This window comes from Xiphophorus hellerii, unplaced genomic scaffold (assembly GCF_003331165.1).
Source record: "Xiphophorus hellerii strain 12219 unplaced genomic scaffold, Xiphophorus_hellerii-4.1 PGA_scaffold_75__1_contigs__length_250000, whole genome shotgun sequence".
NCBI lineage: Eukaryota > Metazoa > Chordata > Actinopteri > Cyprinodontiformes > Poeciliidae > Xiphophorus > Xiphophorus hellerii.
Window position 1 is genome coordinate 117,283 of NW_022587650.1, and position 27,969 is coordinate 145,251.

The 27,969-nt window shown below is 40.1% G+C and overlaps 1 protein-coding gene, 1 long non-coding RNA gene and 1 pseudogene across 2 annotated transcripts in view; 1 reads left to right on the top strand and 2 right to left on the bottom strand.

The window, feature by feature from the left end:
* Nucleotides 1-2,354: 2,354 nt before the first annotated feature.
* LOC116716633 (uncharacterized) overlaps nt 2,355-27,969 on the top strand; it is a 38,933-nt gene continuing 13,318 nt past the window's right edge. The window contains exons 1-2 of the long non-coding RNA XR_004338564.1: nt 2,355-3,211; nt 22,004-22,562. This is a non-coding gene — a long non-coding RNA (uncharacterized LOC116716633). The remainder of the gene's footprint in view (nt 3,212-22,003; nt 22,563-27,969) is intronic.
* LOC116716630 (TLC domain-containing protein 5-like) lies at nt 5,342-6,652 on the bottom strand (annotated as a pseudogene).
* On the bottom strand, nt 23,876-26,583 carry LOC116716631 (TLC domain-containing protein 5-like). The gene is given in 3 exon segments (XM_032557453.1): nt 23,876-24,772; nt 25,175-25,244; nt 25,247-26,583. Coding segments are annotated over 3 exon segments (729 nt in total). The 5' UTR covers nt 25,367-26,583; the 3' UTR covers nt 23,876-24,233.

Below are 27,969 nucleotides of genomic sequence, written 5' to 3' on the forward strand. Positions count from 1 at the left end.
GTCTGGACTTGAGAGCACCTGTTATACACACTCTGAGAAGGATCCTAAACAAAACCAGACTGCGCAGAAGAAAAAAATCAGTCCTATCCTCTAGATCAGGGATGTCAAACTCCAGTCCTCAAGGGCTGCTGTCCTGCAACCTTTAGATGTGCCTCTGCTGCACCACACCTGAATAGAATAATTAGGTCATTAGCAAGGCTCTGGAGAACTGATCTACACAAGGAGGAGGTAATTAAGCCATTTCATTCCAGTGTTTTGTACCTGTGGCACATCTATAATCTGCAGGACATCGGCCCTTAAGGACTGGAGTTTGACGCCTGTCCTAGATGTTGCATCCTTCCTCATTGACCAAGTGGAACGTTATGAGAGGCTATGTGGATATGAGTTTCACCACCTTTAAGCTGTTTAACAGTGAGAGGTATTGATTCGGATTTCTGAACTCTGCTCGATTCAGAAGAGCCCAATTCAATTCGATTGATATTCGATTCAGTTAAGGATATTACGCAGTCACAATTTTATTTGGATATGGGTGGACATTCTCTTAAGAACTAATGCTGCAAATAATAGACACTAACTGTAAATTGGTGCATGAGTAAAAATATGTATATTTACATTTAAAATTTTATCCAACGCAATTACAGTAACAAGTAGTTTCTATTTAACCTATCCAAAATAAAATGCAATAATTTAGATAAATTCAAACCACCAACACTTCACCTACACTACCATTTAAAACTCATTACGTGTCTCCTCGTTTGTAAAATGTATGGACAAACAAAAAATGGTTTTCCAGTGAGGTTGGGCAATGTGCAACATTTTCCCTGCTGATAGTCATCAGTTCAACAAAAGATGATGGGTGAAATATTTGCACAGCAGAATGTTTGGAATTTTTTTGTAGACAGAACAATGTAAACATGAATGTAATGACATGCCAATTTAGAAAACTAAAGTCCAAATATGGGAGGAATTAGTTGCCAAAAAAATACCAAGTCACCTATTTGGGATTACTTTGGCTTTAAATGGGATAAAATAATAGACTAGACAAAATCATCAGGAAAGCTGGCTCTGTACTGGGACTAAGGCTGGAGTTATATTAATATTATTTTACTGCTCTTGTGTTTAATATTGTTTAAGAGTATGCAACTGACTGATTCATAATTAAATAAATGTTAAAACAACTAAATGTTTCAATTAAGGTCCCATGCATGAAAGGTCCCGATGAAGCGGGAGCGTGGAGGGAAAAGGCGCCTCCTTCTGGCACCGAGAAGAGCATCAGAAATGCTCCTTCGGGCCGTGCTCCATCGGGCCTTTGCTTTGGCCTTCCATCTGCTCAGCAAGGTGTTTCTGGGGTCCCTCAGCTGCAGGTCAGTGGGTAAATTAGCCCAGAAGTTGTAGGGGACGTCAAACCGCTGCCGCAGCTTTGGGAACCTTTCAAAGATCAAGTTGATGATAAAAATCTTGATCCCTACAGAAACACCTATGACAAAACCCAGCAGCCGGAATGGAAACATGCATGAGAAGATAAACACCAGCCAAAGTCCCACGTAGAACCTAAAGTGAGCTCTGGCCGGGCCCACATGCAGAGGTTTTTTATCTTCTCAAGCATGTCAGCCATGTTTCCAAAAAGCTTCTGGGTTTTCTGAGCAGTTTTGGCAATCCAGTGGAACATCTGAACCATATTTAGGTTCTCTTGTAGATGTTCCACTGGCTCACCCATGTCGGGTATGATGCTCCACTCGATCCTCCAGCCTTTGGAAATTAATAATTTACAGAAAGCTGGAGAATCATGAAGAGCACGACGAAGGAAACGGTCCAGCCAAGCCACACTGTGCACATGTAGATGAAAAAAAAACAGGCAGTCATGTGCACAGAGTGCCAGCTGGACAAAGCAGACAGGTTTCTAAAAAAGTGTTCCACAGGTCTCATGTCTTTTTCAAAGCGTCTCATGTTGTGGGTCATCTTAATGGGGTTTAATCCGTCCTCGCTCTCCTCATTCGCTCCATGATGAAAATGGAATGATCCAAAAAATCTGAAACGATCACTGATCTTCATTTTGGCTTCTGGTCTCTGAAAACTGTTTGGGCTCAATGTTGGAGCGCAACACATTAAGTCTTTAGAACTTCTTTGATCTATTGTGATGTACATGATGTCATCTATGACCTCATCAGTGAGCTCACTGGACTTCTGGGGCAAGGTCTTGCTTCTGATCGTTGCTATGGAAACGATCAGAACAGTTCTGAATGAGTCAAGCTGAAATAATGACTAAATACTTAAATATTAAGTAATATTTTTTATTTAACATGAAGACATTAACAGTAGATTTCTACATGATTGAATTTTGCGTTTGTGGTTTTCCGTACCTGCTGTGGTATGAGTGGTTGTGTATTCCAACCCTGACTGGTTTCGATGGAGCGCGGCGGCGTGGCGAAGTGACCTGTAACGCCATTGCCATATGTTTGGCTCTAGATTCCACATGTTTCGACTGAGCTGCACCAAACTTGGCAAGAGTGATCCTGATTGGATGCCTGGTGATCCTATATCGTCATAGTCTGACGTCTAAGCCCCGCCCCATCAGAACAGGAAGTGCCTTTTTTTTCTTGGAAAGCGTTATCTCTGGCTCTCTTGACCTAATCAAGATGATTTTGTGTTGGATGACAGATAACAATTGGGCTCACTTGCTTTAAAGTGCTAAGAGTTTTCAATGGAGGGCGTGGCCATGGCGACGCAGCGAAGTGACAGGTCACGCCGCTGCCATATGTTTGGCTCTAAATTCCACAGTTTCAAGCTGAGTTGCACCAAACTTACTGGGATGGATCCTTATCCAGCCCCAGACAGGAATCCATAAGAATCCTTGGTGGGCGTGGCCTAATTTATCTACAGCGCCCCCTAGAAGTTTTTAAAAAATCAGCCCCAAGTCATGCTTCAACCCAGACTCATGAAACTTGGTACACATGTGTATCTGGTCAGGACCTACAAAAAAAGTCGCCATGGTCCAAACTCAACAGGAAGACGGCCATTTTGGATCAAAGTTGCCATTTCCTCTTTTTTATAGACGTCGCATCTGATCGAACTCGTTATCAGCTTTTGAGATACGGACTTCAGAATCACTCAGCATAACCTTGAGGCACTGAAGGTCAAACAGTTATCACAGGATTTTTCATGTGGGCGTGGCTTAGTGTCAAAGTCTGACTATTTGCCATAAAACATCAAGGTGCAATAACTTCCACATACAAAGTCAGAGCTGCATCAGACTTTCTATGTCATTATAGACCAGCCCTCATCACATTCACATGGTTACCTGATGACATAACCTGCCCCTCCCACTTCCAACAGGAAGTCACTATCTGGTCTATCAAACCCTACAGGAAGTTCTTGCTAATCTTTCACTACTAAACAGGAAGTGACAATAACTCATCTCCCGGATGTCAGATATCAGCCATCACATTTTTACACATGTGCTCCTTTACCCAATAACAACACTTCTGATAAGCAACTATCGACGCACAGTCGACAATAAACGTTTTGATTCATATTCAATTGCCCTGATTAAATGATTTTTTCCTGTGCCAGCACCACCTGTAATAAAAATGTGCAGTTGTTAAGGATTTATTCCATTAAGCTTGGCTAACAATACTGCCTGATTTAATTAAAAACAAAAACAGAGAACTGTTTTTCATTCAAAGATCTAATCAATGCAAGGCTTTCAATTCTTCTAATTTATTTTTCTCAAATAATGAAACGTCTTTACACTGCAGACTTAAATCAGGTATTTGTTCCTGATCACTGTTTTCTATTTGTCTTCCTTTTGTAATACCACACACTCCAAGCGTTCCAGTTCAACCTCAGAACACCATTCAGCCCATCGTCTTCCAGCATTACATCACCAGTAACATTGTCCACAGATTCCAACTCAAACTCACTCCTACTTAAATCTACAACAGACTTTACTGAAGGTTTTGTTCCATCAACAAAACCAAACAAACCAGTTCTGTAAAACTCACCAAAGGTTGCACAACTTGAAGGCTTAAGTTCACTATCAAAGCGATAAGGTAGAAATAACTGCATTATGCTTTGGTAAAACTTTTCTGGCTCTTTTGTTTCAGAGAAACGCGCATATCGAACAGCTGCTGCTGGTTTTGTCCAAATTCTTTTTGCAATAAACCCAAAGTCATTATTCAACTTTATTGCATTTCTACATTTCTCATTTTTTGTCAAAACGCTATAATCTGAAGCAAACTTAACCAGGCACCTATTATTAAACATATTATCATTCGGCCTATTCTTATAGCGGTCAACTATCTCAGTCATCCACATGTCTTTTGGGGTAAGATCCTGTGATCTAGCTTTTGTCTCAAAACAGAAATGGGAAAACTCATTTTCACAATATTATCACCAGTTGGAATAAAAATAACGCTCCGAGAACACTCCTTTAAATGCATGTTGGTGAGTCTATACACTGCTTCCTGAGCACAAACATCACGGTTATGCAAATAGACTCTACCAAATCTCTTTAAAGCTTCTTTAGCACAAACATTTCCTTCTTTGGCTGCTTCTCTTTCTGTCCATTTCCTAGAAGAAAACCAATTTCACGTTAAATTTGACATGTAAGATACAATATAAACACAACATGCATATGCATCAACACATATTGGATATCAATATTTGCATTCCAAGCTTTTAACAGCGGTCTACTATATGGATGAATCCAGATTTCTTTAATTTGCCTTTTCAACACCATTCCTACTAAATCGTTTATATGCTGATTCAAATACATCTTGATTCATGCACAAGCCTTCAAACATTTCTTCCACGGTACTATATGGACAGTTCTCACCCTAACCCTCCTTGTTTTGTGGTCAATATTATTTCACCATTTTATTAATGTGGGTTGCCAGTTTGGATCAGGCTTCCTATGAAGCTATAAGAATGATAGAAAACATGCTAACAAAAAGCCTCAGACCTGCAGCTCACAGGCGGTTCTAGACACAGGCTAACAGAAGTGGCTCTTTGGCTCAAATATATATTAAATTATGAAATATTGCCCTGTTTTTTGTTTCATTCTTTTTTAATTGCCCTGAGGGCAACAATTTATTCACATATATGTACATTTATTATTATTGATACTTTAATTAAAAATGAGTTATACAAGTTTATGTCAGGGAGCAGGGGGGGCGATGACATGTTCGCATACACCTCGGAAAGTATGTATGTAGTTGCGCCCCCTGCTGGCAGTTCCTCTAAAGGTCGGACCTCTTAATGCGCATGCTCTGCTCGCTGTCAGATCATTATTTAGTTTGCAAAATAAATGTACTTATCAAGGTTTTCAGAATTGTTTTTACACAGACTTTAAAAATGTTGCAGTCCACTGTACCGCAGATAAAATAAATAAATTCATGGAGCGTCTGTTAAAAACATGTGAAAGCGGTTGAGTTAGTCTTCTCAATCACTCTTCGTGCCCAACTGGTTTTTCTTCGCTTGTCTCTTTGAGCTCGCGGTTCACCATCCACTTCCTGTATTTGGCCCTGGTCTTCTTGTAGCCGAACCTGGCGATGTCCACCATGAACACCCAGGCCAGCAGATACATGACCACGCCGCCAAGCTTCATTATCAGCAAAGTCCTGGGCGAAGTGAGCTCGCAATAAAACATGACGGTCCCCAGGCCGACGCGCACCGCGGCGAACAGCAGGATGAAGAGCAGGTCCACGGCGTCGCCCAGCAGGCTGTCGTAGAGTCCCAGCTGGCGGAGGAACCAGCGGCTCTGCAGCAGCGGGTTGGTGATCTCGCTGCCGAAGATCACCCGCAGGTCTCACAGCCCGACACGCCCATCAGCAGCGCCAGGAGGATGCCCACGATGCTGGCGGCGTGATGCGCCAGCATGACTGGGCCCTCGCTCCGGTAGCACACGCACCAACCCAGGTCAAAGAAGAAGTAGCCGAGGCAGACTGCCAGGGCAAATATCTGGAGGTCAGTGTTTTCTGTACCTGCAGAGAAGATAAAAAAATGAAATCTTAATCCTATAAGAATGTAACTATTGGACCAATAACATCCATCTTCAAATCATTTTTTGAGATCTACAGGTTTAGTGTGATACTTTTAACCCCTTATTCTTTGCAAAGCTAAACCCACCGAACCTGTTTTTGTGTCCATGCTCAGCATGTCTTCAGATTCAACAGCAGCAGAATGGTTTCTGGTCTTTTTTCAACTTCTGGGAATCAGACTTCCAAAATGATCTCAGTCATTCTTAATAAAAACCACTTAATATTTGGTTTAAACATAGAGAACCATCGTAAATTGGCTTTGGATTTATTGTTCTGAGTAACAATGCGCCATGTTTGCCTTCGAACTGAACCATCGCATCACAGTTTCTGTGTTTTCTGCTGACCTGCATGTGTGAAGGGCCAGGGACCGTCAACAAACACAACGTATGCCGTCAGCAGCACTATGATGACGCCATGGGTCAAGGTGACCAAGCGGCAGTTCCACTCGGGCCCTCGGTGAGAGAAGGTGGAGCAGAACAACAGGTAGAGGCACAGCCAGCCAATCAGGCTGCAGATCACCTCCAATGCAGGCATGGCAGTCTAGATGAAGATAAGACTGGACATGGACAAAGATATAATAGTGTTGGCATGTTTTGATGTCATATAGTTAATGTGTGTTTTCAAAGACTTTCCATGCGATGAAGATGTCTTCAGTATCTGTGTGGATCTGATTTCAGAGCATAACCTGAATGTCACAGATGATGTGTTTGCAACAACTGATCTATACATAAGACTCAGACAGCTGATTACCAGAGATTTGGAGCTGCATTGATAAATGTAAAAACATTTTGTTGCGTTGACAGTTTGCTACCTCGTCCCTAATTTGGACTTCAGTAGATATTTGATGACATTGTGAGAGTGGCAGCATTTGCTTCAACACATTGTTGCACCAGTATAAAGATGGGTCAAAGCCATTCACAAGCTCTGTAACTAAGCAAGAAGAGACACTAAAATAAGATAAATCATGCTGAGCTGATAAAATAAGTCTGACATTAGAAAAATATATGATGCATTGGACAGATGATTTTTGGTTTTGATATTTTCCCTTTATTATCAATATCATTGCATTACAGTTTGAACATTATGCTGATTATTAAACAGGAAATAAAGGAATTGAGAACTGCTGTAGAAACCTCATTATTTTTCAGGTGTGCAACCCAATGCTGATTTAAAGCTTCCCCCCCCCCAAATAAATCACACATATAAACTGGAAAAAGCGGTTTATTGAACTTCAAAATTAAAGTCTCTATTTAGCTATTAGAGAAGCCTTTGAGTGTTTTAAAATAATCGATAATGACAATGCTTCAAGGTGTAAAAAAAAAAAAAGAAAAAAGAAAGTGTTCTTTTTCAGTTGTTTTCTGGTTAAATCTGATATTGAGCTACTGCAATGGCACCAATCTGTTATTGAAAATATTTTAAGGTTATGTTTACTTAAAACAAAAATATAAATAAAATGCTGAGTAAACAAAAGAACATTTTTGAGGAATAAGGGTAAATGAAACACTTTACTCCATTTCTTCCAGAACTGCATTCAAACAGAGTAGCAACATGTTCATCCACTGAACATTTAAATTATGTGACTAATATAAGAAACAAACATCAGAAATTATTCATAAATTATTTATGCAACTAAGAGCTGCTTGTTTACAAGCGCGGCGGCCATATTGTATTTTTAATTATGTAACAAACCAGCTTTTGCAGCCTCAAGTAAAATTAAAAGTAAAAAAAATTCTAGTAACAATATAAAATACTTCAATTTAATAAACAGAAAATATTGAGAAAATACATTTTACTGCCAACTCAAATTTATGCTTTAAACTTTAACTTTGGAGTACTTTAACATAAACCCCCCCCCAAAAACACTAGTAGTAGAGTACCTACTATGACATTGCAGGTCTTATAAATACTCCAGAGAAAAATAAATTGCAAAAAGTAGAAACTCTGTGGAGTTAAGATGAGGTAAAAAACTTGTTAAGATAATGCTAAACTTTGAAAGTTTAATACAAAAAGATTTGGTAACACTTTATTTGAAGGGGTGTGCATAAGACTGACATGACACTGTCATAAACATTCCACTTCATGTTCATGACAGATGTTATGTCATGTTTATGATAGTGTCATGTCAGTCTTATGCATACCCCTTCAAATAAGGTGTTACCAAAGATTCCTTAAACTCACATGTTCTTCAGCTGAAGTCTGTTAGACTATATCCATCACCCATACACTACTTTCTAGGACCTTGTTTATTTCGTGTCGAAACTCTGGATAGTTATCATAATTAACTGGCAACTCTAGGTAGCAACCGCATGTGTGGGCAACTGGCCGTCTCTGAATACCTTGAAGTTGAGTGAAGCTAACACTGATAGTTTTTTGAAGAAACAAATCAGATCCTGTGCAGAACCGCAGAAAAAGTGACAGGTGTTGTGAGTCTGATTCTCTGAGATAAGAACTTAAATATTTGCTGATGTTTTTCTGCTGTGCATTCATGACTACAGGGTATACAATTGAATTTATAACCTTTCTTAATGTTGGCTGGAGATTTTCATATGCAGCTGTAATACTTTCCATCTCAGACCTCAGAGGGGAAAGGACAGTGCTCCACTGCTCAATAACAAAGGCAGGTTCCTGAATGAGCTTTTGGTGGGCAAGCTCCTCAAGTAGTAGCTCTATGTTATCAGCTGTTGGTACTCTTCGACAGTTATGGATATCCATGATTTCCAGAAGCTCTTCTTTGTCAACACTCTGAAAATCTGAAAGGCAAGATTCAAACACCATCCGATCGTACTCTGTAACATACCTTAAGAAGCTATCAACAAGAGGACTCTTTATAGAACCAAGAACTGCTTGTTCCAGTATTACTGGAGCAAGTTTTATAGGCAGGTACTTCTGTTTTTGCCAGCCAAAGGCAATAATTCGGCCAATGCTTTCCCATTGTTGCTGTACAAAATCATGACGCAAGTAGGGCACCTTAAAGTTATTGCCCATTGTACACTGTTCATAAAAGTCCTGCCAAAATTCTGAGAGGACATCCCTCAAAACTCCTCCATCATCAACAGCCTTTCTCGCCTTCCATCAGGGAGCACCACTTGAATACATATGTCCTCCTGAGTGACACCTGGATCACAAAAATGTGAAATAGTTAGTTCTTTCAGGATCTGGCCACGGTGAAGAACAAGGATTTTCTTAATCCCTTCTCTCTGAACAATTGGCTCGTTCAAAAGAATCAAATTGTGAAGAAGAAAGCACTGGACTAGATGGCTGTGGAGACAGAGGAAGGGTGTCATCAAGACTGACACTATCTGTGTCAGAATGTGTCCTGTGAAAAAGGTAACAGTGCCACTGTCTTCTAAAATGTCCCCATTGATTCCTGCATCTAGCTCTTGGACATTGGACAAATCACCCATGTCATCAGTAGAGTAAACTAGGTGAACATTATCACTGCTGCTGTTTGTCAGGACACTGCTGGTTCCAACATATATGGCATCAATGCTGTCTGGTGCTTTGGATTGAGTCAGTGGTGTGCAAAACTTGAGAGTGAGTAGAAAACCTTAAAGTGTCTTGGTCATTTCCACTGGGGTTGTCTGGTTCTGAGTCGCTGCCAGTGTCCTTCTTTTTGGTTGTTAGGTAAAAAAAACGCAAAACAGGTAGTTTTGTCTGCTCATAAAGTTCTCCAACTGTAATATGTTCATCAAGTGAATGTTCCTGGAAATCTGTCATGTCAACCTCAAATCTGTAATTTCTTCCATGTGAATTTCTTTGAGACGGAAAAAAAACAAACCCACTGCCTTTTCAATTAAGTCATTTTTTCTACAGTCCTTTGACACATAAAATTTTTCTTGTTCCACCACACCTTTCTTTGTCCGAACTTGTAAAAGCTCCCCATCTCGAGAATTCATCCATCCTATCTCAACTTTCGAACAGTTTTTTGAGCATTTCTGATGCTAACATTTTCTGAGATCTGCTTTTGATCGTTGCCTTTGTTCCTTGAAAATCTTGGCTCTCAATCGGTCAAAAGGTTTTGATTTCCGGCCAGCAGGATCATTTTCCCTTCGTCTGCAATATCCGAGAAGTGCCAGTCGGTCACCATAAGATGGGGAGATACTCCTTAAGCTGATCATCTGTCATGAGCAGAAGGACACTGGAGTCAATCTAGAAAACAAAAGTTAAAACAGTTATTTAACCTATAAAAATGGGGGGGAAAACCCAGTAAAAACAGCCACATGATAAAACTGATCTGTCTTCACCCATGTCCTCTATAATAGTGTTGTATGATAACTTCTAAATGTACTGATTTCCTTAGCAATCTAGCTACCTTAATCCTTTTGCAGTCGTTGTATGACTTCCTCTGAAACATCCCGTGATTTTAAGAAGTCATATATCTCATCCATCCTGTGACAATTACACACAATAACTAATGAATAATGTCTAATAAAACATAACATTGCAAAAAATTTATTATGAACATGAGAATAGGGTTGAATGATATTACTGAAAAACATTTCACGATACAAGAATTTTTTATTATTTTATATCAATTATTTTTTTTATATCTGAAATACTGCCAAACTGGTGATGTGACCTTTCCCATTTATATCCACAGCTTTCACACCATAATGTTTTTTAAAAACATTTATGAGGCACAGTGGTGAAACATTAAACTGCTGCTCCGCAAGTTACTCAACAGCTTGTTGCTAGTTCACCAGTGAGTTAAATGAAGCCATCAACCTAGATGAGCTAGCCTTGAGAGGTTGAGAAGCCTTGACTGTGCCTACATCCTCCAGAATGGTATGTGGTTCTGGATCAGAGTTCAGAGAATATTCTATTGAATATTCTGTCAGACTTACTATCTATTGATATTGATCACGTGTGTATCGAGATACATATAACTGATTTATTGTCCAACCTGTTGTTGCGCAACACCCCCCCCTCCTTTCTCTACTCTCTCACTCTCTGCTTCCTCTTCTGAGAGGGGAGATGTGCTACCAGCTCTCCTTCTAACGGGTTAATTGAGTTTCCTAAATCTGCTGGGATCTACCCTGTCCAGAACTGAAGTAAACTCTGTTTAAGCTGGTTTCGAGAAACGATTCGCCTGGTTTCTGACGGCCTACATCCAGGTGTCCCACCCTTCTTCCCCCTGTGAATTAGCCAGACTGAGCAGCCTACAGCCAGCTAGTTTCACAGAGCACACCTGTTAACGGTCCGCTCGTTCTCTATTTTACAACTTGCATTTGTTATTGAACCAGGTAGGTTTTAGTGACTCGGGCGAGTCCCAAGGATGATGTTTTACATTTGGGCTACCAGCAACCTATAAAACATTTCCACTTCTTCCTCTCCAGAATCAAACATCACAGCTATTTTACAACCATCAAAGAACTTTAAGGTGACTCATTAACTGAATGTCCACAACATCTTTTAGATTTTCTTTATGCTAAATATTTTATTAGTAAGGCATTTTTGCAAGGGTCAGTACAGCTTAATTCAGTAGCAGAAATAATCAAATAAGTAAAATCAATCATCTAATCTATCTTTTCCTACTGCTGACACTGAGAACTAAAAAAGGGAACCTTTGAGAGAGACGGACGGAGTTTGGCGTTTCGAACCCCAGACCTGGCCTGATGATGAAGAAGGTGCTGCAGCAGGAGGAGGAAGTTGATCAGCGAAGGCAGGGATCTCTGTAGGTCTGATGGGCTTCTTCTCCGCATGGATCGTGAGGTCACACAGGACTTGGTGCTGGCAGGAAAAAAGGCACCAGTTCTTCTTCTTTGTCTTTGCCTTTGTCTTCATCTTTGTCTTTGGGGTCTGAACCCAGCCGATGAGAGAAGTGCGATTTGAAGCCACAGGTTGTGGGCCAGACGGGTTGGTCCCCATGCGCAGGACAGTCTTCGGCTCCGTGGCCCCGGCTCTTCTTCAGCTGCAGAGTTCTTTGTCCATCTCTTGGCTCGAAGCTGCCCGGAGGATCCAACCAAAGGTTCCTCTTTTGCACCCACCTTTTATAGGGTTTATCCACCTTTTGGTGCGTTTGCATTGGCTAGCACTGTTGCTGTGCTTGTTTCATTGGCTGACTGCTTAGACAGATGATCTCATATCCATCACTGTCTTACAGACATTTCCTGATGTCTGTGCTAATGTCTCAGGGTTGCTCAACCTCCTATGTCCCTTGCCTGCATGACCTTTTCTCTGAAACGTTTACATTGTTCAATCTGTTTCTAAATAAAGCGTTGATCATCTCTGCTCTTCTGTTAGTTCCCCCTTTTCCCTTAACCTTTCACCTTTCACCTACCATCTACCTCCAACATATCAGTGATGTTTAATTAATTGCAGTTACACCTTTTTACAACCATGTCAAGTTCAATGTCAAAATCACATTTATATCACGTTTATTTTCTTTAGCTTCTCTGATTTAGCATTCATTTATGATTTTATAACCATAACTTATTAATTATACTTATTATAATCTTAATGTGAGTTATTACAGATGTTTTTCTGAAAAGAAACCAAGAATAATCCATGATTCTAATTATTTGATACCAAAGTTACAGTTACTTGTTTTTCTTGTAAGTGTTCTCACAAATGTAACTGTAAGTATTATTACAAGTAAACCTGTATTAATATAAAAATTTTATTTTGAATCTTATCAAATTACTCAAAATGTTTAGATTTCATTCTTTAAAACTTTCATGCTTTAAAATAAGGAATAGTCTCAGCTATTTTTATAAATCTGCAGGCTGGAAACTTCCTCTTTTTCCAGGAAACCTGCTTTTCCTGTTTCATGACTCTTTCTGTCTGACTATGATTTCTTATGATTAGATAGAAAAAAGTAGAATTAAAGCAAAGTTAGCATGAGACAAAAACAACACACACAACCAGATTTATTTTATTGACACCTAAGTCTACTGCTGGGCCTTGATGTCACTTGAGTGATTCATTTTAAAGATAACTTTATTTATTATTACTGTTAAACTTAAATCTCCAGCATGGGGAAGTGGGATGAGCTCGGGTTTTCTTGACACCCCCCTCCACGAGGTCAGACCTTTCACATGCTGGGAGTCCATCACCCTCCTGCAGTTCGCCGTCCTCATCCCCTGGAAAGAGAAGAGGTTCGTCTGGGATGTGAAGATGCAGATTCTTCATCCTCAGTTGTCACAGAGGGCTCAGTGTAGTCATCAAAACTCCACTTCTCTTGACAAACCCTACAAGACAAATAGAAACTGTATTTCAGACTCAAGCTCCTGCTAAAATAAAGACAATAGACAACAAAACAGCTGTACAGATCTGCAAAAATAAACCAATACACAAAGAAACTACATAAAAGTAATAAAGAAAAAATCTACCAATCTACCAACTAAATGGTAAAGTGTAGAGCTTAGGTCTGAAAGTTCTGTTTACATTTTTCCCCTAAAATATTTCAATGGTTGAACAATTCTCAAAATGAAATTCCCATCTTTATAAAAGAGTCAAGTGCATGAACATCATCGAATGATTTTAGTTTTGATCTTAATTACTTTCATTTAAACAGATAATATGATAAATTGGATTTTCACAAGAGTTGCAACTTACCTCTGTTTAGGTTTAGGTTCAGGTCAAAGGAACCTCCTCTGTCTCTTTTGTAGGTATCCTGAAGTTGAGTAAAGTTGAGGAGTTAAAATTTTCAACAGGGCCTGCCTGTTTTGGGGATTTTTTAAGTTCCTTGTTTTTCAATTTTTCTTATTTTGAATTGCTTTTGTAAATATTGTCAATGTAAAGCTGTAGATCTCCAGCATTAGCATAAGTGTACATGAAACTGCTAAGAAAACAGTTTGAAAACTGATGCATATTGTACTTCCATATTTTACTCTTGTCTATGTATCGACAAAAACATTTAACGGGAAAGATAGTCAAATCACATTATGCATAACAAAACGTGCATACATCAAGCTGTGGAGCTTGTTTTAACCTACTAGCTATTGCTTGTATTAATGCCACAAAATAATTATACATATTAACTTATTGAATTTTTGGAGTATAAACTTCTTATCGCACTCTGAAACTAGAAAATTCCTGAAGAAATTTAACCGGGGGCCTGCCAAAGTGTGCCCGTCGGTTTGGACCCAGCGTTCTGATGCTAGAAATTAGCATCGATGCTAAAGAAAGCTGCAATCATATGAGGAGAATGACAAGAATGTTGACTAACATGTACTTGCACCATTCAGTATGATAAAGTAAGTGTATCAGCTAAAATTAGCAAAAATGCTAATGTTAGCATCATTGCTGTCACTAGCATGTGGGACATCACTAGGATGTTTTCTATAATGGTATTACTCCATTCAGTAGAAAAAACATGGCTAATAAGTCAAATAAATAGCTAATGGCTTATTTAAGCTAAAATGCTAATGCTAAGTCATGCTAACCTGAGAGAAAAAGATAATGCAGAATAATATTATTGCACCTCCTGTGGCGGTGCACTAACCTCAGGGGCATGATGAGGCTTTTATTTTGAAATTTTTGTTAAGCTTCATTTCCAAGGTGCAAACTAATCCCATGTATAACAGTCATTGGGTTAAATCAGTTATTTATTGCTCAAAAGAGCAATTACCTAATGTAAAATTTCTCAAGGCTTTTATTTTGAAATTTTTGTTAAGCTTCATTTCCAAGGTGCAAACTAATCCCATGTATAACAGTCATTGGGTTAAATCAGTTATATAATGCTCAAAAACACAAGTAGTTGATGTAAAAATATTAAAGGCTTTTATTTTGAAATTTTCAGTATGCTGCATTTTAAAGGGCCAAACTAAACCCATGTGTAATAGTCATTGGGTTAAATCAGTTATATAAAGCTCAAAAGAGCAACTATCTGATGTAAAATACTCAAGGCTTTTATTTTGAAATTTTGTTTAAGCTTCATTTCAAAGGACCAAACTAATCCCATGTGTATCAGTGCTTTGGATAAAAAAGTCACATAAAGCCAAAAAGAGCAAATACCTGATGTAAAAATTGTCAAGGCTTTTATTTTGAAATTTTCATTAATCGAAATTTTAATTGCCACACTAAATCCATGAACATATCTTTCCCTACATGCTGTCAATAGCATGTGGGATATCATTAGAATGTTGTCTGTAATTGACTTACTCCACTCAGTATATTAAACATGGCTAATAAGTAAGAAAATAGCTAATAGCTTATTTAAGGTAAAAGGCTAATGCTAATGAACTGCCTTGCTGCGCAAGGCAGTTCCCTAACCTGAGAGAAAAATATAATGCATGCTAATATTATTGCACCGCCTATGGCGGTGCATTATCCTGAGGGGGATATTGAGGCTTTTATTTTGAAAAAAAACATAAGCTTCATATTAAATGATCACACTAATTAACATGTCTAACAGTGTTTGGGTTAAATCCGTTATTTACTGGCCAAAACAGCCAGTAGCTCTAAATGGCAGCTCAGCCCTCTGTTTTAACTGAGTATTGATTAGAACTACAGTGATGCGTATTTGTAGTCCTGACCAGCAGCCAATCGCCTCCTGTGTTCCATTGCTATGGTTATCAATCCTCTGCTAACTGTCATGTGTGTGTGACACAGAAAGGTGGAAAAAGATTTCTATCTTATGAGACACCCCATTGGTTTATATGGAAAAAGCAGCCTGAACAACTCCTTGCCGTTCAGGAACTGAGAGAAGTATTGGAAAACCGTTTGAAGCATATGAAAGGGCTATTTGTCTTCTCCCATAGTTCCACGATTCATATTTGTAGCTCACTCACAGTAATTGCAGTGATGAGACAAAAATGGTGCATGCAGAGCTCAGAAATTTTTCAGAAATACATGGACGTGAATCTGGGAGAGCGTCAGTTATCCTGGCGCATGATTTCGCTCTGAAGCACCTTGACAGAAAACCGTAAGCCCTAGAGAAATTTCGAAAACATTTTAACCGGAGCAGGCAGGCGTATCGATGTCATGACCGAGTTTGATACCAATTGGGCGATATTTGTGGGCGTGAGGGCGATCTCAAAATTAGTTTGGGGTCAAAAATTCTCTTCATTTCTCACTCTAAAAAAGCGGCAGTTTGGTGTCAGTTAGGCTCTGCGTTTCGGCAGTTGGAAATTTGGCCCGTTTGACGCTTTTTAACGTCGCCATCCGTAAGTCCGATTCCTTATAAAAATAATAGCTCCCTTCTCGGCATCGGAGCCGCACGTTTTGATACCCCAATAAAAACAATCTAATTAACGGACTACTTAAAAAAACCCGGTTAAATATGCTATAACAAGGTTAGCACGCTTTGACGGTTAACCTGCAGCTAGCTCATGTTGCTAATACAACGAACGATGTACATAACACCACACGATCAAAAAGCATTCAAAACGAAGGAATCTAAACAAAATCAAAAAATCAAAAAAAGGCGAACCTACCTTTTACCTGACTCTTAACGCAGTAGCAAAGGTTGGACCTTGGATTTAGGATTTAACTGGGAGCTGGAGCGGAGCTGTTTATTCTAAGGAGGCTTGTCTCCAACTGCTCCGGTATCTCATAATTATGACTTTGAAAGTCGAAATTATGACTTGAAAGTCGAAATTAATGACTTTAAATCTCATAATTATGACTTTGAAAGTCGAAATTATGACTTTAAATCTCATATGATGACTTTGAAGTCGAAATTAATGACTTTGAAAGTCGAAATTATGACTTTAAATCTCATAATTATGACTTGAAAGTCGAAATTATGACTTTGAAAGTCGAAATTATGACTTTAAATCTCATAATTATGACTTTGAAAGTCGAAATTATGACTTTAAATCTCATAATTATGACTTTGAAAGTCGAAATTATGACTTTGAAAGTCGAAATTATGACTTTGAATCTCATAATTATGACTTTGAAAGTCGAAATTATGACTTTAAAATCTCATAATTATGACTTTGAAGTCGAAATTATGACTTTGAAAGTCGAAATTATGACTTTGAATCTCATAATTATGACTTTGAAAGTCGAAATTATGACTTCCTGTTGGTCTTTTTTTTTTTTTTTCATGGCGGAAATCGGCTTCCATAGAAATGGGCTTCCATAGTATTGTTTGGGTAGCATTATAATATTTTTGTTTCTTATAACAGTGTATTTATTTGTGGTGGGCTTGATCTCTTTTGTGGCCCGCTGTAACAGTTACAACTGACAAACGTTAAAAAAAACAGTTGTAACTGACAAACGTTGGTGTGTCAATTTACTGTGTGTTGTAGATGGAATGTTTTGTTCAGTTGGGTTATGTTAATTTAGGATTAGATTTTCTTAATTTCTTTTGCTATTATGTTATTTTATTGAGGATTTTATTTATTTTATTTATTTATTTCTTTGTGGAAACTCAGGATGTTGTTGACTGTTTGTTCAATTGAAAATGCGCGGCTCAGAATAAACGAGCTTCTGCCAGAGTAACATTGTTTCAACTCGCTTCCTCTGTGATCCACAGAAATTGGTTGCAAAGGATTCATGTGGCCTTTGCACCGCTTGATACTGGCTCAGATTCCCCGAGGTCTGGTGCCAGTAACATGTGCCTGCTATTATTGGTTTCAACCACAGTGCAAAGCAGCATCAGTATCTCCGTGTTTTAGGCTAAACATGAAGGGAAAACTCGACCAAGTCCTGTTAGCCACTGTACTATAGCCTGGCATAATATCCGCCACTATCCTGACATAAAATTATCATGTTTATACAAGATGCGTATCATGTTTTTAACAAGATAACTTATCACGTTTTAATAAGATACGTATGACGTTATAACGTGATAGCGCTCGATTTTTTTCCCCCTGGATTAAATAGCAATAAGCTTCCGTACCAGTTTCAAAATTCACCATTTATGAAATGTAAAGCAAAAATGCTGATCATGTTACCACAAAGGTGAATTTTAGTGTCTTTATGGTAGACATGTTTAAGAACTAAAATGTTCTAAATTTGTAATTCGATTGTTTTTCTTTACTCAAAAGGAACCTAGTAGGGTACATTTGTACATTGTTCTAGGACTTTCCATTTCTCTGCATATAAGAATCAGAAAAAAAGTTTTGTTTGTCTTATGTAATTTATTTTCTAATACTTCAAGCATATATGAACTCATCTAATTACATTCATAAAATTTTGCATAAAAAACAATTTCAGTGTCATATTTAAAACTGCCTGTATAACAGTACAGACTCAGAGAAATGAAATACCCTACTCTGAACATTGTGTCATTCTAGTTCCTCTAGTAAGCACTAATATACAACATTCAAATTTCAGAGGCATTTTTATTCAAATTCTGATGGCACATATTTATTTCCATAATATGCATAGAAGATAAAGGCCCATCCACAGTCCCAGAGCTCCCCCTCGTTCGCCTCCAGGTGGGTCCCAGAGCTCCCTCGTCGCCTCGCAGGTGGTCCCAGAGCTCCCTCGTCGCCTCAAGGTGGTCCCAGGGCTCCCTCGTCGCCTCCAGGTGGTCCCAGGGCTCCCTCGACTCCCTCCAGGTGTCCCATGGCTCCCTCGTCCCTCCAGGTGGTCCCAGAGCTCCCTCGTCGCCTCCAGGTGGTCCCAGGGCTCCTTGACGCCTCCAGGTGGTCCCATGGGCTCCTCGTCGCCTCCAGGGTGGTCCCAGAGCTCCCTCGTCCCTCCAGGTGGTCCCAGGGCTCCCTCGTCGCCTCCAGGTGGTCCCAGGGCTCCCTCGTCGCCTCCAGGTGGTCCCAGGGCTCCCTCGTCGCCTCCAGGTGGTCCCAGGGCTCCCTCGTCGCCTCCAGGTGGTCCCAGGGCTCCCCGTCGCCTCCAGGTGTCCCAGGGCTCCCTCGACCCTCCAGGTGGTCCCAGGGCTCCCTCGTCGCCTCCAGGTGGTCTGGCCCCTGTGCCGACATTGTCCGCCGGATCCAGGGATCTCCAGGGATTCGGCTCCTGCGCCAACGAAGTTGCCCCCTTAGTGGATGGATGGATAGTTTTGGCCCCACTTGGAGAACATTCAATCCCCATGAAGACAGAAGAGCCCAGGCTGGGTTCCCGAAGCTGCGGCAGCGGCTTGACGCCCCCTACACCTTCTGGGCTAATTTACCCACCGACCTGCAGCTGAACCACAAACACCTTCCTGAGCAGATGGATTGCCACAGCAAGGGGCAGTCATGTGGCAATCCACAGCAAGATGACCCAGGCAAACATTTCAGAAAATAAAAGAAATGTTTCAATCACACCTTAGCAGAATTCAGAGACCAATGAACTAAACAGTCGTGATTTTAGACTGTGGCAGGAAGCCGGAGTACCCGGAGAGAAACCTGCAAACAGGAAACTACTTTTTGATATTTGCTAAAAGTAGATTTAGGCCAAAAACTACTTTAAGCAAAGAGAGGGAAGAAGACATGGGGCAAAGGTCATCTAGACAAGCCAAATAAATCAACAATCATTTTTTTGGACTCTGGAGGAAGCCGGAGAGAACCGGAGAAACTGCAAAACCCCATGAAGACAGAAGAACCCAGGCAGGAATTCAGACCCAGGCAAACGGTTAGTCAAGGAAAAGAAAAGAAATGTTTCAATCACACCTGAGCACAATTTAGAGGCCAATTAACTAAACAGTCTTAATTTCAGACTGTGGCAGGAAGCCGGAGCACCCGGAGAGAAACCTGCAACAGGAAACCTGTCAAATCTTTTTACCTTTAAATCCATAATTTGATTTAACTGAACACATCAGGACACATGTTCAGTCCCAGTCAGATTTCCCAGCCTCGAAATGGTCAATAAGGATTTGTTCTGGGATTCTTTCATCTTTCCGAATTTGTTAGTTTTAGCTCCTCTCCAAAAGTTCCTTGATCAAGAGGAGGGGCTGGAAAAACCGTAACGTCAGGTGTGACTTCATTTCTTACCTTTTCCCACAGACAATCCGTTGGTTGTTCCTTGACATGAAACGCTTTTCCAAAAGCAGTTGCTCCCATCATCCTGCGAGACCTGGGACACACTTTTGTCCGCTATCGTCGCCATACCCGACGTCGCCATGCATGAAAGGTCCCGATGAAGCGGGAGCGTGGAGGGAAAAGGCGCCTCCTTCTGGCACCGAGAAGAGCATCAGAAATGCTCCTTCGGGCCGTGCTCCATCGGGCCTTTGCTTTGGCCTTCCATCTGCTCAGCAAGGTGTTTTCTGGGGTCCCTCAGCTGCAGGTCAGTGGGTAAATTAGCCCAGAAGTTGTAGGGGACGTCAAACCGCTGCCGCAGCTTTGGGAACCTTTTAAAGATCAAGTTGATGATAAAAATCTTGATCCCTACAGAAACACCTATGACAAAACCCAGCAGCCGGAATGGAAACATGCATGAGAAGATAAACACCAGCCAAAGTCCCACGTAGAACCTAAAAGTGAGCTCTGGCCGGGCCCACATGCAGAGGTTTTTTATCTTCTCAAGCATGTCAGCCATGTTTCCAAAAAGCTTCTGGGTTTTCTGAGCAGTTTTGGCAATCCAGTGGAACATCTGAACCATATTTAGGTTCTCTTGTAGATGTTCCACTGGCTCACCCATGTCGGGTATGATGCTCCACTCGATCCTCCAGCCTTTGGAAATTAAATAATTTACCGAAAGCTGGAGAATCATGAAGAGCACGACGAAGGAAACGGTCCAGCCAAGCCACACTGTGCACATGTAGATAAAGAAAAAACAGGCAGTCATGTGCACAGAGTGCCAGCTGGACAAAGCAGACAGGTTTCTAAAAAAGTGTTCCACAGGTCTCATGTCTTTTTCAAAGCGTCTCATGTTGTGGGTCATCTTAATGGGGTTTAATCCGTCCTCGCTCTCCTCATTCGCTCCATGATGAAAATGGATATGATCCAAAAATGTTCTGAAACGATCACTGATCTTCATTTTGGCTTCTGGTCTCTGAAAACTGTTTGGGCTCAATGTTGGAGCGCAACACATTAAGTCTTTAGAACTTCTTTGATCTATTGTGATGTACATGATGTCATCTATGACCTCATCAGTGAGCTCACTGGACTTCTGGGGCAAGGTCTTGCTTCTGATCGTTGCTATGGAAACGATCAGAACAGTTCTGAATGAGTCAAGCTGAAATAGTGACTAAATACTTAAATATTAAGTAATATTTTTATTTAACATGAAGACATTAACAGTAGATTTCTACATGATTGAATTTTTGCGTTTGTGGTTTTCCGTACATGCTGTGGTATGAGTGGTTGTGTATTCCAACCCTGACTGGTTTCGATGGAGCGTGGCGGCGTGGCGAAGTGACCTGTAACGCCATTGCCATATGTTTGGCTCTAGATTCCACATGTTTCGACTGAGCTGCACCAAACTTGGCAAGAGTGATCCTGATTGGATGCCTGGTGATCCTATATCGTCATAGTCTGACGTCTAAGCCCCGCCCCATCAGAACAGGAAGTGCCTTTTTTTTCTTGGAAAGCGCTATCTCTGGCTCTCTTGACCTAATCAAGATGATTTTGTGTTGAATGACAGATAACAATTGGGCTCACTTGCTTTAAAGTGCTAAGAGTTTTCAATGGAGGGCGTGGCCATGGCGACGCAGCGAAGTGACAGGTCACGCCCCTGCCATATGTTTGGCTCTAAATTCCACAGTTTCAAGCTGAGTTGCACCAAACTTACTGGGATGGATCCTTATCCAGCCCCAGACAGGAATTCATAAGAATCCTTGGTGGGCGTGGCCTAATTTATCTACAGCGCCCCCTAGAAGTTTTTAAAAAATCAGCCCCAAGTCATGCTTCAACCCAGACTCATGAAACTTGGTACACATGTGTATCTGGTCAGGACCTACAAAAAAAGTCGCCATGGTCCAAACTCAACAGGAAGACGGCCATTTTGGATCAAAGTTGCCATTTCCTCTTTTTTATAGACGTCGCATCTGATCGAACTCGTTATCAGCTTTTGAGATACGGACTTCAGAATCACTCAGCATAACCTTGAGGCACTGAAGGTCAAACAGTTATCACAGGATTTTCATGTGGGCGTGGCTTAGTGTCAAAGTCTGACTATTTGCCATCAAGGTGCAATAACTTCCACATACAAAGTCAGAGCTGCATCAGACTTTCTATGTCTCATTATAGACCAGCCCTCATCACATTCACATGGTTACCTGATGACATAACCTAAGCCCCTCCCACTTCCAACAGGAAGTCACTATCTGGTCTATCAGACCCTACAGGAAGTTCTTGCTAATCTTTCACTACTAAACAGGAAGTGACAATAACTCATCTCCCGGATGTCAGATATCAGCCATCACATTTTTACACATGTGCTCCTTTACCCAATAACAACACTTCTGATAAGCAACTATCGACGCACAGTCGACAATAAACGTTTTGATTCATATTCAATTGCCCTGATTAAATGATTTTTTCCTGTGCCAGCACCACCTGTAATAAAAATGTGCAGTTGTTAAGGATTTATTCCATTAAGCTTGGCTAAACAATACTGCCTGATTTAATTAAAAACAAAACAGAGAACTGTTTTTCATTCAAAGATCTAATCAATGCAAGGCTTTCAATTCTTCTAATTTATTTTTCTCAAATAATGAAACGTCTTTACACTGCAGACTTAAATCAGGTGATCACTGTTTTCTATTTGTCTTCCTTTTTGTAATACCACACACTCCAAGCGTTCCAGTTCAACCTCAGAACACCATTCAGCCCATCGTCGTCCAGCATTACATCACCAGTAACATTGTCCACAGATTCCAACTCAAACTCACTCCTACTTAAATCTACGACAGACTTTACTGAAGGTTTTGTTCCATCAACAAATCCAAACAAACCAGTTCTGTAAAACTCACCAAAGGCTGCACAACTTGAAGGCTTAAGTTCACTATCAAAGCGATAAGGTAGAAATAACTGCATTATGCTTTGGTAAAACTTTTCTGGCTCTTTTGTTTCAGAGAAACGCGCATATCGAACAGCTGCTGGTTTTGTCCAAATTCTTTTTGCAATAAACCCAAAGTCATTATTCAACTTTATTGCATTTCTACATTTCTCATTTTTTGTCAAAACGCTATAATCTGAAGCAAACTTAACCAGGCACCTATTATTAAACACATTATCATTCGGCCTATTCTTATAGCGGTCAACTATCTCAGTCATCCACATGTCTTTTGGGGTAAGATCCTGTGATCTAGCTTTTGTCTCAAAACAGAAATGGGAAAACTCATTTTTCACAATATTATCACCAGTTGGAATAAAAATAACGCTCCGAGAACACTCCTTTAAATGCATGTTGGTGAGTCTATACACTGCTTCCTGAGCACAAACATCACGGTTATGCAAATAGACTCTACCAAATCTCTTTAAAGCTTCTTTAGCACAAACATTTCCTTCTTTGGCTGCTTCTCTTTCTGTCCATTTCCTAGAAGAAAACCAATTTCACGTTAAATCTTTGACATGTAAGATACAATATAAACACAACATGCATATGCAGCAACACAATATTGGATATCAATATTTGCATTCCAAGCTTTTAACAGCGGTCTACTATATGGATGAATCCAGATTTCTTTAATTTGCCTTTTCAACACCATTCCTACTAAATCGTTTATATGCTGATTCAAATACATCTTGATTCATGCACAAGCCTTCAAACATTTCTTCCACGGTACTATATGGACAGTTCTCACCCTAACCCTCCTTGTTTTGTGGTCAATATTATTTCACCATTTTATTAATGTGGGTTGCCAGTTTGGATCAGGCTTCCTATGAAGCTATAAGAATGATAGAAAACATGCTAACAAAAAGCCTCAGACCTGCAGCTCACAGGCGGTTCTAGACACAGGCTAACAGAAGTGGCTCTTTGGCTCAAATATATATTAAATTATGAAATATTGCCCTGTTTTTTGTTTCATTCTTTTTTAATTGCCCCGAGGGCAACAATTTATTCACATATATGTACATTTATTATTATTGATACTTTAATTAAAAATGAGTTATACAAGTTTATGTCAGGGAGCAGGGGGGGGCGATGACATGTTCGCATACACCTCGGAAAGTATGTATGTAGTTGCGCCCCCTGCTGGCAGTTCCTCTAAAGGTCGGACCTCTTAATGCGCATGCTCTGCTCGCTGTCAGATCATTATTTAGTTTGCAAAATAAATGTACTTATCAAGGCTTTTCAGAATTGTTTTTACACAGACTTTAAAAATGTTGCAGTCCACTGTACCGCAGATAAAATAAATAAATTCATGGAGCGTCTGTTAAAAACATGTGAAAGCGGTTGAGTTAGTCTTCTCAATCACTCTTCGTGCCCAACTGGTTTTTCTTCGCTCGTCTCTTTGAGCTCGCGGTTCACCATCCACTTCCTGTATTTGGCCCTGGTCTTCTTGTAGCCGAACCTGGCGATGTCCACCATGAACACCCAGGCCAGCAGATACATGACCACGCCGCCAAGCTTCATTATCAGCAAAGTCCTGGGCGAAGTGAGCTCGCAATAAAACATGACGGTCCCCAGGCCGACGCGCACCGCGGCGAACAGCAGGATGAAGAGCAGGTCCACGGCGTCGCCCAGCAGGCTGTCGTAGAGTCCCAGCTGGCGGAGGAACCAGCGGCTCTGCAGCAGCGGGTTGGTGATCTCGCTGCCGAAGATCACCCCGCAGGTCTCACAGCCCGACACGCCCATCAGCAGCGCCAGGAGGATGCCCACGATGCTGGCGGCGTGATGGGCCAGCATGACTGGGCCCTCGCTCCGGTAGCACACGCACCAACCCAGGTCAAAGAAGAAGTAGCCGAGGCAGACTGCCAGGGCAAATATCTGGAGGTCAGTGTTTTCTGTACCTGCAGAGAAGATAAAAAAATGAAATCTTAATCCTATAAGAATGTAACTATTGGACCAATAACATCCATCTTCAAATCATTTTTTGAGATCTACAGGTTTAGTGTGATACTTTTAACCCCTTATTCTTTGCAAAGCTAAACCCACCGAACCTGTTTTTGTGTCCATGCTCAGCATGTCTTCAGATTCAACAGCAGCAGAATGGTTTCTGGTCTTTTTTCAACTTCTGGGAATCAGACTTCCAAAATGATCTCAGTCATTCTTAATAAAAACCACTTAATATTTGGTTTAAACATAGAGAACCATCGTAAATTGGCTTTGGATTTATTGTTCTGAGTAACAATGCGCCATGTTTGCCTTCGAACTGAACCATCGCATCACAGTTTCTGTGTTTTGCTGCTGACCTGCATGTGTGAAGGGCCAGGGACCGTCAACAAACACAACGTATGCCGTCAGCAGCACTATGATGACGCCATATGGGTCAAGGTGACCAGGCGGCAGTTCCACTCGGGCCCTCGGTGAGAGAAGGTGGAGCAGAACAACAGGTAGAGGCACAGCCAGCCAATCAGGCTGCAGATCACCTCCAATGCAGGCATGGCAGTCTAGATGAAGATAAGACTGGACATGGACAAAGATATAATAGTGTTGGCATGTTTTGATGTCATATAGTTAATGTGTGTTTTCAAAGACTTTCCATGCGATGAAGATGTCTTCAGTATCTGTGTGGACCTGATTTCAGAGCATAACCTGAATGTCACAGATGATGTGTTTGCAACAACTGATCTATACATAAGACTCAGACAGCTGATTACCAGAGATTTGGAGCTGCATTGATAAATGTAAAAACATTTTGTTGCGTTGACAGTTTGCTACCTCGTCCCTAATTTGGACTTCAGTAGATATTTGATGACATTGTGAGAGTGGCAGCATTTGCTTCAACACATTGTTGCACCAGTATAAAGATGGGTCAAAGCCATTCACAAGCTCTGTAACTAAGCAAGAAGAGACACTAAAATAAGATAAATCATGCTGAGCTGATAAAATAAGTCTGACATTAGAAAAATATATTGATGCATTGGACAGATGATTTTTGGTTTTGATATTTTCCCTTTATTATCAATATCATTGCATTACAGTTTGAACATTATGCTGATTATTAAACAGGAAATAAAGGAATTGAGAACTGCTGTAGAAACCTCATTATTTTTCAGGTGTGCAACCCAATGCTGATTTAAAGCTTCCCCCGCCCCAAATAAATCACACATATAAACTGGAAAAAGCGGTTTATTGAACTTCAAAATTAAAGTCTCTATTTAGCTATTAGAGAAGCCTTTGAGTGTTTTAAAATAATCGATAATGACAATGCTTCAAGGTGTAAAAAAAGAAAGTGTTCTTTTTCAGTTGTTTTCTGGTTAAATCTGATATTGAGCTACTGCAATGGCACCAATCTGTTATTGAAAATATTTTAAGGTTATGTTTACTTAAAACAAAAATATAAATAAAATGCTGAGTAAACAAAAGAAAATTTTTGAGGAATAAGGGTAAATGAAACACTTTACTCCATTTCTTCCAGAACTGCATTCAAACAGAGTAGCAACATGTTCATCCACTGAACATTTAAATTATGTGACTAATATAAGAAACAAAACATCAGAAATTATTCATAAATTATTTATGCAACTAAGAGCTGCTTGTTTACAAGCGCGGCGGCCATATTGTATTTTTAATTGTGTAACAAACCAGCTTTTGCAGCCTCAAGTAAAATTAAAAGTAAAAAAAATTCTAGTAACAATATAAAATACTTCAATTTAATAAACAGAAAATATTGAGAAAATACATTTTACTGCCAACTCAAATTTATGCTTTAAACTTTAACTTTGGAGTACTTTAACATAAACCCCCCCCCCCAAAAAAAACACTAGTAGTAGAGTACCTACTATGACATTGCAGGTCTTATAAATACTCCAGAGAAAAATAAATTGCAAAAAGTAGAAACTCTGTGGAGTTAAGATGAGGTAAAAAACTTGTTAAGATAATGCTAAACTTTGAAAGTTTAATACAAAAAGATTTGGTAACACTTTATTTGAAGGGGTGTGCATAAGACTGACATGACACTGTCATAAACATTCCACTTCATGTTCATGACAGATGTTATGTCATGTTTATGATAGTGTCATGTCAGTCTTATGCATACCCCTTCAAATAAGGTTTTACCAAAGATTCCTTAAACTCACATGTTCTTCAGCTGAAGTCTGTTAGACTATATCCATCACCCATACACTACTTTCTAGGACCTTGTTTATTTCGTGTCGAAACTCTGGATAGTTATCATAATTAACTGGCAACTCTAGGTAGCAACCGCATGTGTGGGCAACTGGCCGTCTCTGAATACCTTGAAGTTGAGTGAAGCTAACACTGATAGTTTTTTGAAGATACAAATCAGATCCTGTGCAGAACCGCAGAAAAAGTGACAGGTGTTGTGAGTCTGATTCTCTGAGATAAGAACTTAAATATTTGCTGATGTTTTTCTGCTGTGCATTCATGACTACAGGGTATACAATTGAATTTATAACCTTTCTTAATGTTGGCTGGAGATTTTCATATGCAGCTGTAATACTTTCCATCTCAGACCTCAGAGGGGAAAGGACAGTGCTCCACTGCTCAATAACAAAGGCAGGTTCCTGAATGAGCTTTTGGTGGGCAAGCTCCTCAAGTAGTAGCTCTATGTTATCAGCTGTTGGTACTCTTCGACAGTTATGGATATCCATGATTTCCAGAAGCTCTTCTTTGTCAACACTCTGAAAATCTGAAAGGCAAGATTCAAACACCATCCGATCGTACTCTGTAACATACCTTAAGAAGCTATCAACAAGAGGACTCTTTATAGAACCAAGAACTGCTTGTTCCAGTATTACTGGAGCAAGTTTTATAGGCAGGTACTTCTGTTTTTGCCAGCCAAAGGCAATAATTCGGCCAATGCTTTCCCATTGTTGCTGTCCAAAATCATGACGCAAGTAGGGCACCTTAAAGTTATTGCCCATTGTACACTGTTCATAAAAGTCCTGCCAAAATTCTGAGAGGACATCCCTCAAAACTCCTCCATCATCAACAGCCTTTTCTCGCCTTCCATCAGGGAGCACCACTTGAATACATATGTCCTCCTGAGTGACACCTGGATCACAAAAATGTGAAATTAGTT